Source organism: Agelaius tricolor, unplaced genomic scaffold (assembly GCF_023055355.1).
Source record: "Agelaius tricolor isolate 1412-34295 unplaced genomic scaffold, bAgeTri1.0.p SCAF_3, whole genome shotgun sequence".
Taxonomy (NCBI): Eukaryota; Metazoa; Chordata; class Aves; order Passeriformes; family Icteridae; genus Agelaius; species Agelaius tricolor.
The window spans coordinates 56,327,629-56,339,691 of NW_027269263.1; the positions used below are offsets into that span (position 1 = coordinate 56,327,629).

The 12,063-nt window shown below is 39.7% G+C and overlaps 1 protein-coding gene across 3 annotated transcripts; it reads right to left on the minus strand.

Moving 5' to 3' along the window:
* Positions 1-591: 591 nt before the first annotated feature.
* RINT1 (RAD50 interactor 1) lies at positions 592-11,811 on the minus strand. 3 transcript variants are annotated; one of them, XM_071423935.1, is made up of 14 exons: positions 11,525-11,811; positions 10,282-10,477; positions 9,877-10,118; positions 9,537-9,710; positions 9,310-9,459; positions 7,888-8,044; positions 5,993-6,103; positions 5,585-5,810; positions 4,859-4,996; positions 3,901-4,100; positions 2,474-2,688; positions 1,609-1,789; positions 1,407-1,525; positions 592-830 (listed from the first exon to the last, which is right to left on the minus strand). In XM_071423935.1, the coding sequence occupies exons 2-14, from the start codon at positions 10,456-10,458 to the stop codon at positions 617-619; spliced, it is 2,304 nt and encodes a 767-aa protein (XP_071280036.1). In that variant the 5' UTR covers positions 10,459-10,477; positions 11,525-11,811; the 3' UTR covers positions 592-616. The 3 variants fall into 3 exon arrangements, with proteins under 3 accessions (XP_071280036.1, XP_071280035.1, XP_071280037.1); XM_071423934.1 differs by having other exon boundaries at positions 10,282-10,492; XM_071423936.1 differs by lacking the exons at positions 7,888-8,044; positions 9,310-9,459; positions 9,877-10,118; positions 10,282-10,477; positions 11,525-11,811 and having other exon boundaries at positions 9,537-9,669.
* Between the last annotated feature and the right edge of the window lie 252 nt (positions 11,812-12,063).

A 12,063-nucleotide genomic window follows, 5' to 3' on the forward strand; every position in this document is an offset into this window, starting at 1 on the left:
ACAAATGTCCACATGTAAATGACCACATGCAGGTAGCACTTCCAAGTGGTATTTTCAAACTTAGCACACAATGTTCAATTTATAAGAAGAAACTTTTTTTTAAAAAATTAGGCTATTGTTTTTTCTGTAAAAGACTATCTTAATTTGTATGAAGAAAACAGTGACACATTCCTTCCTTCTGCATTGATTATATACATTTTAATACAGAACATCCATTATCTGGAATTTGGAGATCTAAAACATCTGTGTTTAACTCAAGACTGAGCAGTTCATAGGGAACATTAGCCCACGTTGTACAAAACTGCATTTACACTGAAAATACTCTGTTCCTTAGAATGATGCAGACAAGGCAGACTATTCCTTAGAGATGAACAGTTTTAGCTTCCAAATGCAATGGCAAGGTGGCCATGGAAAATAAGATCTGCACAGTTCAACACCAAGGCAGTAGCATTTTGAATTTTTTCTTTGAACTGTATAGAATAAGGCATAAGATTCAATTAAAACAATCTCTCAGCATATAGAAATGAAAGAAAGAAGTATATTACAAGATATTCACTTTGTTTTCTCTTGGAATAAGTAATCTAGACCAAGTTATTAACCATTTCTGAAGAAGTCTTTATTTTCCTGTATTTGGCCAATTAGCTCTCAAACTGAGAAGAATCTCAACATCCCTTTGAGCCAGTTTATAAACTCCAAGTTCATTTAGTGCTGCTGTTGCAGATGGCTGGCTGGGCTTTAACGGTTCATTTTCTGAAGCTGACTGCAGGACATCCTTCAGAAGCAAAGCAGAGCCAATATTCAGGTTCAGGATAATGCAGGCTTCTTTTATGCTAGAGGAAAAGTTACATGGATTAATGTAAGCAGCACAAATTTAAGTGTAACAAAAAACCCTTCCATGCTCCATGTTGGTTTAGAAATATTCAGATTTCATCCTCAATCAGCTGAGGATTTTGATGCTGGACTATTTAGGACACTCTGGGCCAGTGAAATAGACTAACCAGAAATAAAGTAGCAGCTTCTCATCCCTGACAGCAACTAGACTGCCTCACAAGGCAATCCTGAGTAAAGTAGTCCTTCTAACAATAGTTTGTTATATTGTAACTGTATCTTTGACTAGTTTCTTTGGCCCCAGATTCAGAAGTTTGTGCCTCTTAATATTCCTTCCATGATTTTATCTAGACATCCTGACTGCACAAAATACTCCAAGACACATGCCATAGCCTGTTGCTGTGTGAGTACATGCTGCAGAATCACTTTCCTAGTTGAAAATATCAGACACACAAATGATCCACACATTTAAATTGTGGATCAAAACTAATTGAAAATATCTTGGTTTTAAGTAGAACACTTGTATATCTCTAGACACACACTTCTGATACCAGTAGATCAGAAGTTTGCCAACTTACTGCTTGAAGTAGTTTTCTGGCCTCTTGCAGTAATGCGAAAATAGGGGGAACAAATTCCGACTCATGTCGAACTGGAGTTGTGCTGCTCCTCCTTCGTTGAAATGATTTGCCATAATGATCTGCAAACACAAAGAGGTGCATCTGCTGTTTGAACCAGTCACTGACACCTACAGGGCACTGCACAGGTCACACTGACACCCACCTCCTGATAGATGTACAGATCCACTTTCTCTGCAAGCATTTGCCAGAAGATTTTGAAGAGTGAGTGGCAGAGCTGCTGCTCCAGTTGCAGCAAACGGTCTCGCAGCGTCTGCAGCATCGGGCACGCCATGCTCGACAAGGACATCACTGCTTGCTCTGCTTGGGAGGGTAAAGACAACCACCTAAAGAAACCATTGCACTGCAGTCATTAGAGTGAAATTATTCATGTTACAACAACTGAGTTCAACAAAGTACAACAAAGTTCAAATTACCCTTTAAAAAGAAATCTTACCCATTTACAATGTTCCAGAGAATCCTTTCCCATTTCTAATCTAAAAGTTATCAGTCTAATGCTGTGTTTGAATTTCATTTCATATTAAACTCATGCTTTAGTTATAAATCTCTGAACATGTCATTCTAGGGAACCCCATCTAATCTGAAAATCATTGAGTTCTATTCCTTTTATTAAGTACTTCAGAAATTCTACTCAGAAGAAAATATTCAAGAAGCCCTAGGAGTCTGTTAAGACAGAACAGTCATGACAGGCCATTTTGCATAAAATCTTCAATACCACTATGAAGAAAATAATTCCTGCTCAAAATGGAAAACTAGAATTATCCAGAATATTTCCTAGGATTTTAAACTAATACATCTAACTAATTGTGGAACTTCTTTAGAAAACATAGCATGACAATTGTCCCCAGGTAAGAATAAAGAGTATTTTTCAGAACTTACTACCCTGCAGCTTTCCTACTCCAGAAAAAAAAAAATTACTGCCTATTATCTATTCTTGCCTTTACTTACCTCAATATTTTTAACAGGAAATAATCCTGTAACATGCAAAGAGATTAAATAAACAGAATCACCTCTCTTTTTTGTACAGCTTTGCAGCATCCTTGACCTCTCTGAAGACATGATCTACTTGTCGTGTCAGCATGTCGTGCTTGAGGCGCTCCAGGAGGTTGATCATGTCATCAAAGACAGAGCTCTCCATGGATGCCAGCTGTCCCAGCTGGAGCTGGCTCATGGTGTCACTTTCTGCACGGACCTCTAGCTCAGCCTGCTGCAGCTGCAAGAAGAACTAGGCAAACAAAACCAGAGAGGAACACCACAGAAAATAATCTTTCTCTTTGAACTTTTCATTGGTACTTTGTTCACACAGTTGTAGAAAACACTCTCCTCTGGCATATTTATAAAGTTAAAAATTTAAGATTTTAAAAACACTTTCTTGTCCTTCCCTGTGGTCCGGATTTAGTGAAAAACAAAACATGGTGGCTTAATCCTAGTGATGGAACTGATACACATTTCAGATACAACAGCAGATAGGTAAAGGGAAGAGATCAAAAGAAATACTGAAAAGATATTTTAAGATTGACAGCAGCATGCTTTTAAAATACCCTACCTTGGTCTCTTTAAGATCTGCAAAAATAAACTTTAATTGTAATTATTTAGCAATGATTATTCATTTGAATCATAAATTTACTGTGCTGACAACAGCAAGAAAATTAATTTAGTTTATTGAGATCAATGTGACATTGTAGCAACAGCTTGTTGGTTTTGCTTTTAAGCAGATCAAGACACTAGTAGATGCAGTTAAACAACATGAAGGCTGCTATCCTACCAAGTCAAGATTATCCCCTGCTAGGGCCACAGCTTCCTGTGAAGACAGTAAGAATTTGGAGGCAGCCCACAGCCCACACAATGCCTTATTCTGCACACTCCATGTGTAAAAGGTTTTTTGACCTTCAGCAGCAATAGCTGCAGAAAAGCTGCAATTCCTCACTAGGCCGTGCTGCCACCAGGCTGTTGTACAGCAGTCACTAATTCCCAGTTATCAGTGAGTGGCCTTTCTGGGCCACACCTGAACTGTGCTGCAACACAGATACACACATGGATCTGTCTAAGCTCTCCTGCCATGGGAAGAGTTCAAGGACCAGGCAAAGGCTGCTGCTCTGGTTCAGAGATCTTCAAAATCAATTCACCTTTTTTTACAATAAAAAGCATGTAAAAGAGACTAGGTTTTTTGGTCTCTTCAGGTTATTCCATTTCCCAGGCTCTCTCTGCATTTCCCTAGAAAGTTTATAATTGACAGCTTAGGCTTCAAACAGTAACCTGTCCTTATTTATACATCTTTTGCTAAATCCAAATTTATATCTCATTCTACTTTTTCAGTAATTAATTCTCCTGAATACACCCAAAAAGCACTGAAAACAAAATGTTTGTTACAAAACAAACATCCCAAGTCCATTTTAAAGTATTTTTTTCCTAAAGAAGAATATTTACTTTTACTTACTACATTGTCAGCCCAGTCTGCCAGCACTGTTGCTATGTAGTTAACAGCATTAAGGATTGCGCAGTATCGGAATCCCAAGGAAGCTCTTGTCTCTTCCTTCATCACCTGAGTTAATCGTATCCTGAAATCATCCACTAGCTCCTTCTGTAGGCCCAGGAACTGGAGTTTTCTGGAAGCTGTTGGAAGATTCTTATACCTGTCTGGAAAGACATTAATAAAATGGTTTTAGGCTTTCCAACATTAAATAAAAGCTTTTCAAAAAGAAACATCACAGGCATCAGGTACATACATGCACCACCTCATGCCTGTGAGAACATCAAAAAGTCAGTATTTAGTTGTCAGTATTTAAAACAGCCAATATTTCAATGTTTGCAGGGACACTGCCCATACAAAAGCTAAACATGCAGACTTTCTTCCCCCTCCTGGTTCCACGAGCAGTTTGCACTCTAACACTTGAGGCAATGTGTGATAACACCACACCCTCCAGCATGGCCCCTAAAGCATCCTCACACCGAGAAAGACAAAGCCATTGGAGATGCAATGGTCTCCTGAAAACAAATAACAAATTCGCTCTTATGTACTATTGCAAAAAAAGAGAAGTTACTTAATAGCTTCTGAATTGATACAGATTCAAAAGAACTATTAGGATTTATTACACCATTGCAACAAAGTATATTCTGCCAACTATGAGAGAATATGGTAAATATCAAATGTATATTTATAATTATTATTTTGCAAACATGTCACTAGGTCAAGATTACTCATGCATGAGTTAGTGTCCAAAATACAAAACAAACAGGAAGTTTTTATTAAACTGCAAATATCACAGCTTTGCAAGTTTATTTGGTGACTGCTGTTGACAATGAATATTTAGTAAACTATTTAGTAAAGAAGTCTGTTAGTTGAATGTTTTTTACTGCTCATTACAAACAAGAGCAATGCCCATAGATATAATTACCTGTTATAACTAACAAGAGAGTCATAAAAGTTTCAGCACAGTCTGGAACTTTCATTTCATCTACATCAGTGATATCTTTGTACTGTGATATCCATGCAGCCTCTGAAGAAAGCATAGAGTCCATTTTCTGAAGAGCAACTGAAATGCAAAAAACTTATAAGTTAAGTTTTTAATTAAAAAAAAGTCTAACAAAAGCTCCTCTAAAGTATACTAACATAAAAGCCTTATCTCTGGTAAGTTAAATTTTGCATTTTCAGTTTATAAAAAATTACTGACAAGTCGTTTCATACAAAACCAGCTTTAATGTATCTGTTTGCAACACTGTTAGCAGAGTTAAATGCCCGAATTGATTGGGGGGTTGGTTTTGTTTTTTAATAGTTGGCTTGCTCTTTTCCAATATATTTCTTCTTCATTTCTCAAAAACTAATACCTTGCCCTTATTTCAATTTAAAGTCCATCTCTGTCTGCACACACATAACATTTGTCTAAAAATAAGCCTACTTGATTGCATACAGCTTAGGGACAAGAGTCCCACAAAATACAGAGGCACTGTTGAAACCTAATCAATTTTTATTCAGAATAATTACAGAGCATAAAAATACATATGTTTTTGGCAGTAGCCCTGTCCAAGTGACTTATCCCGTTTAAGAAGGGTAGCTGTGTAAGTAGACACATACTTTGTGACTGTTAAATATAAAGGCCAACAAAATGCACTGGAAGTCTTACATTTTTTTTCCACTGTTAGCCACCTCTGGAAGCAGGATTCTTCTGACAGAATATGCATGCAGCTGGGAAGGCTGCTGAGATAACCATGGACACTGTATAACTCTCTCTCAAATAGAAGGACCTCATCCACGAGGTGACAAAAGAGTGTATCATCATACAACAGGCAGGGAATATCAGCAGCCAACTTCTCCAAAATCAGCATTACTAGAGCACGAGAGAATTCAAGCTTTGGAAGGAAAGAAGTGAATGTCAGAGACAGGAAGTACTGACACGTGCAAACATGTACACAAGAAACTGCTACTAGACTAAGTCTCACCACGCACACATTTCAGTGGAAATAGGCCAAATATCTATCAGAAGCTGACTTTGATATTTATATTCACATTTACAATCCATTTCATTACTTACCCCAGCATTCACTGATGATCCTGCCTTGTCCAGTATCGGCTGGATTTTGTCATCAAGGAACTTTGAATGATTTCCAATCCACATAAGTACTTGTGTTAAATACCACTCAGGCTTATTTAAAAAAGAAAAGAAATTATTAAATGCATCCAAACATTTACTCAAGAGCTACTAGTATTTTAGGACAAATTTCTAAAAATACTACTCTCTTCCCCCACCTGAACTCAGGTCACACAAGTCTTTCACTCTGTTTTACTTAACTTTCATTTATAGAAAAGCATTATCAGAAAAATGTTTCTGGATTTGCATTGTCTTAAATGTAACAAATATTGTGTTTCTCAAGCAAAAGTTACATTATTATTTCTCCTTTCTCTACTGCTTTCTCACTCATGAGAGCCTTGTTTCTGCTTCATATACTTCTTCCTGTTCTCCTGTGTGGCCCTTATTTCTTGGTACAACAAAAAGGATGTGCTCCTGAGAAAAGCTCTGCTCTTACTTTATTGTTATTGTACCTAACCTCAGCCCCACCTTGCCCTAGAAGCAGGGAATCTATCACCCTCTCATTTCACATTTTAATGCCTTTAAGCTTTTTCAAGTTTCCACACCTAAAAGTATGGGCTGCAGGTTTTGATGAACTTCTTCCAGTGTTAGTGCAACTGGAAGCAGCTCCTGTTTCCTCACTCCCAACAGCTAAAGAACCTTCTGCTGAGGTGCACTCACATTCTGTGTGTCTGTTTCTCACCCCTGTATTCATTTTCACTTGTCTCATTAATTTTATCATGCTTGGGTTGTTGAGTTTTTTTGACAGTCCTTCCCCAGCTGGGCAAGGTCATTGTGAACTCTGAGCCTCTCCTCTGAAATACTGTTAATCTTGTCCAGGTTGCTGTCTTTTAAATATTTTACACTGATATTTTCTTTATTGCATTTCCCAAGTAATTACTAAACAAAAAACCCAAACCAAATTTAAGCAATGGCCTGTTGAAATATCTTTCTGACCTGACACTAGATTCCCTGTAACATTTTTTTAATAGGTTCTTATTTTTAAAATAGTTGTTCACCTATTGTTGGCAAATTCAATGTCTTCAACAGAAATTTTCCATTTGCTTTTAAAATAATTTTGTTCATATCTAAAACATGTTTTTCCCACTAACATACACAACAGTATTTTAAAAAGATCTGTAGTAGCATCTGTCAAGATTGCAAATGTATTTAGATTTACACAAGATGGTGATCATAAGCAGACCCGTGCAACAGGACTGTTACAAAACAGCTCCTAAACTCTGCTCCAGATGTTGCAGTGGCATCAATGCAATGAAACCTATTCCAATGGTAATTCTCAGATAAAAATCCTCAGTCTTTGAAGGCAATTCACACAAGAAGTGAGTCAGTTTCCAACTGATAAACTCAGCATCTCTTCTTTTATGTCAATTTAAAAATTCAACCCATTAAAAAAAATAATTATTTAACAGTATCTTTAGACTAATCACATTTCATATCCAACATTTTCAGTTACATGAAGGTAGCAAAACACAGTGCCAAAAATCAAAGTCACAGCCTTTGAGCTCAAGAAATACAGAGCAGTGCAAAACCACTTGCAACAAGACAGAGGAAATTAATCAAAACCTGTGAACAGATGGGAGTCAGTCTAAGACTGTAATGATGCCTTATGAAGGGTCTGGGCAAGTGAAAAATATTGCCTCACCCAGAGAAAATGCCTGTGTCTCTGAAAGGTCTCCAAGTGCTATCTTGATGTCTGTCCACACTTAGGTAGGCACAAGAACTGCACTGTTTTGAAGAGTCCTAATTTTGGAAAATGTGAAATCTATACAATTTAAACACAGCAATCTAGAGGTTGCTTACAAAGCAATTTAAGAATGTCAAACCACTTTCTCCCATACCTTGTTAAGGACATTGGTTTGTTTATTTCCAGTGAAATGATACTTGAATCTTTTCTGAAGAGGATTCAGCATGATCTGTATTGGAAGGATGACTGGTGGTGAAGGGGGTAAAGAGTACTTTTCTGGCAATTGTTTGGGTTTGGTTAACAGCTCATCTCTAAGATTGACAGTCAAGGATGGATGTAAGTGTTGAATTACCCCAGCACCATCATTTCAATAGAACAGGTTTATAAAAATGAACACTGCTTAGTTCTACACTATTGACTGAAGGCAGTACTATGAAAAGAATACAATTCCTTATAAAAGATACTCAAAATATTCCACTTTATTAGTATTAAATATAACTCAGGCCTTTAGGGTTTATTTTTTCAATGACAATATATGTCCCTTAAGTCTGTTTGATTTAGGAAACTTGCAAGAACCCAACAAAGCACCATTTTCAGAAACAAACACAGTGGCTGTCCAAGAGACACACTTATTCATATTTGTGAAAGGAGGATGAAGACTTCTGGGATTAATAAATGCAACACATGATTTCCCATTTTTATGTAATGGATTTAAGTGAGCCAAACCTGCCAAACCAAAATTGTTACCAACTCAGGATTGTGCACAATGGCCTTGCATCTTTCCACTATGTGATTAAAAAAAAAAAGGCAGCCACAAGCCACAGTCACACACACACACACACATAAAAAAAGGCTTAGTTGAGCTTTAGTTTTAACTGATTTTTTGTGAATTAATCAGGGACAGAATGAGCAGCAGTGCCCTCTGAGCAACCTCAAAGGCAGACTATGATTGCTGCACAACAGAAATCCTCCTGCAGTCTCCCCTTTTTGTAAAGTCTCCTTCCAAGATATGTATGTTTTCCCTTTTTTTCTTTCTGGGGTGGGACATATTAAAGTGATTAAAGGTTATTTCACATAAGGCTATAAAAGGAAAAGAATTAACTGTGTCTAATAAAACACACATCACCATTTTTTCATTAACATGCATGGGTAATGATTCCAAACAGTGTAAGGCCAAATCCTCATGCAACCTAAACTGTGAGCTACCATGAGAGCATTGGATCTGATGACTTGGAGTTAAAATGTTGCTACTGACAAAAAGGACAACTTTGGCACTTGGCATTTTCTAAATGTCAACCCCCCCCCCCCCCCAAAAAAAAAAAAAACCCAAACAAACAAAATAACAAAAAAAAACCCAAAACAAAACAAAAAAAAACAAACCACTACCACCACCACCACCACCACCAAAAAAAAACCAACAAACCCAATCCCCACAACATTCAATTGTTAATACAAAGTAACATAAATTATCTTCTGTCTTTAGGGAAAATAAAATTTAAAATAATTCTTCTTCAGGACGTGCATCTCTAACAGTTTTTATTCTTGCTAAAATGCACTGCAAGAACTTAAAGGATACGAGGTTTGCAGTTTCAGAAGCTGACAGAAGAGCATCTCCAGGTTGCTGTACACCTCAGGAGCGTTGGCTGGTGCAGCAAGGCCAAACGCCTGGGACTGAGGTGGCCCCACAAAGGGCCAGCGGAGCTGTGTCAGCACCTCCTCAAAGTCACTACAACACAAAATAAGCACCTGGACACCAACTGACAGAACAACACAAAGATGAGGGAGTCACAGTATCTCTCTTACCTTGTCAATTTGTCCTTAAGGATTTTATGCCAGAATTTAACAGTGGATCTCACAAAAGCAAGAAGATGAGAACAAGATGACTCCTGAAGTTTAATATCCAGTTCTGCCATGAATGCTAGAGTACTGGCTGCCTCTGGAACATTGTTGGTCATCAGATATTGCTGAATGCTATCACTATAAAACACCAAAAACACAAGGCCAAATATTCATTAACAATAACAGAAAAGAATCATTCAGATATTGAAAAGTAAAGACAAAACTTTCTTGAATTTGAAATATTTTAATAAGGGGATAAAGCAGGTCACCAGCCTCAGAACATACATGCAGCACTCAGAACTACCTGAGCTCTTCTATGCGAGAAATCCACTGGAGGTAGGCCAGGTGTCGCTCGATCTCCTCCACCTGACCTATCAGCACATCCAGATCCTCCATCCAGGGCTCAGCTTTCAGCAAGTGGCTATTGATGGACTCTGACAGAACAGTTTCCTCCTCCAGAAGCTGACTCAGAGACTTTTTGGAATCTTCTGCATTCTTTAAGGCATTCTGAATTCTTTTAGGGACTTCTGACGAAACTGTAAGTACCTGCATTGACGGAGATGTGTTAAGGCAAACATAAAACCACTGCACTGTGTAGAGCAGTGCCACTGTATATCAGGCCCACTGATACATTTAATTTAGTTAGAATCTCAATCAATCATACAGTGTGTTCAGAAGAAGAAAAAAAATGAAACAGAAAGATGCGTACCTGTTCTTCTAAATGCTTTTTGTTTTCAGATAGCTTTTCAATCAGGCTGTCTAGCTTCCCCAGGGAATCATAGTCATTTCCAAGTTCTCTTTCCACAAATTCAGAAACATAGTATGGGATATCACAGTGGTCTAGATCTCTAGTGACTTCTTTCTTTCTAACAGCAATGCTTGCCATGGCTTCTTCCTCTGCAATACTGAGTATATGACTTCTAATTAGCCAACACAAAGACAGAACAAACAAATATTATCTATTGAGGAACAAAACTCCATGAAAAGCTGGGCAATTCAATTTAAACTGAGACTGAAGTGCCATATTCATGAATTATACTGTCTTAAGTGAGACAATTTGCTGGCTTAAGTCAGGTCTGACAAAACCTTGCTGACATATCCAACTGGTGATTTATTATATATTAACTACCGAAGAGAAACACATCTGTTAATTTCTTCCTTCCCCAAAAGCATGAATTTTATTTAAAATAGTTCAAGAAAGATGTAGTTCCTACATATATAATACAGAAAATGTAATGAAAACTAAAAAAAAATTGTAAATGCTAAGGAAGATAATGTTCCACTTTCCCTTTTCACAAGTTTAGGAAATTTCAGAGTTACCAACTCATGACAATTGTATTACTGGCAAAGTACCTATGTGGGCCTTAAAATAATTTGGAAAGCAAATACATCACTGAAATATTTACCAAAAAAAAACCCCACACAGCATAACATAAAAGACACTTGCTGATCCACACATTTGGCAGCATCCAGAGAAACCTGACAGTGAGAGGATGTTCACAGCGAAACAAAAAAGGCAACAATGACAACTGTTTGGCTAGTTCAATCCTCTACTTCTTCGTGTTACTTTCTAAGCACAATTTGAAAATAAAACCCGATACACTTGCACTTCGTCTGCTACTACCTTTAATTAAGTTAAAATCCCTATTAAAACGACAACAGCAGTGAGAAAGGGGCGCAGCTGGTGAGCCTGAGTTGCAGAGGCAATAGAGAGCAGCAGGCAGAACGAACTGGGTGACCAAGGGTGCTGCAGAGGAATAATCGAATACAGAAAGCCGAGCAGTAAAATTCCTGTTTGCAGCAATGTAAACATACAGCAGGAAAAAAAAACCTAACCAAACGGTGCTCTTTGCATACGGAGTGGAAAGGATCTGGTTACACAAGACAGGAACAGGTGTGTGGGCGCATCCCTCCCGCCAGCTGCCTGCTCAGCCCCGCGGCTCAACACCCACCTGGGCCAGAGGGCCGGGCCCTTCCAAGGGCCGGCTGGAGGCTCTGCGGGCTCCGGGAGGCTGCGAGCGGAGCGCCACCGACCGCGGCCCGGGCAGGGCGGCCGGGCAGCCCCTCAGCCGGGCGGCAGCTCAGCGAGCCCTTCCTCCCCGACCGCGGCCGACGAGCCGCCGCTTCCCCTCGCAGGACGGCCCCGCGGGAACGGGAGGGTGCGGGAGCGGCCGCCCGGAGCCCTCAGCGCGCTCCCCGCGGCTCCCGGCGGCCGCGGCACCGCCCCCGCCGCGTCAGCAGCGCCGCGGGTGACGGAGCGCGGGGCGCAGGCGCGGCGCGGCTCCCGGGGCCCCGCTCCCCGCCCGCCGGCTCGGGGCTCACAGAGACACGGCCCGGAGGAGCCGCGGCCCGCCGGTTCCAGGGCTGTCCCGGCCCGTGGTCACAGGGACACATCCCGGCGGAACCACAGCCCGCCGGCCTCGGGCTGGCCCGGCCCATGGTCACAGGGACACATCCCGGTGGAGCCACAGCCCGCCGGTCTCGGGCTGGC

Excerpts from the sequence above, each read along its gene's own strand:
- RINT1 (XM_071423935.1), bottom strand. The coding sequence starts at position 10,458 with ATGGCAAGCATTGCTGTTAGAAAGAAAGAAGTCACTAGAGATCTAGAC. Across the intron at positions 9,711-9,876 it reads TCTCGCATAGAAGAGCTCAG|TGATAGCATTCAGCAATATC; the intron begins GTAGTTCTGAGT and ends GGTGTTTTATAG. Across the intron at positions 4,997-5,584 it reads GCTAACAGTGGAAAAAAAAT|TTGCTCTTCAGAAAATGGAC; the intron begins GTAAGACTTCCA and ends TTTGCATTTCAG.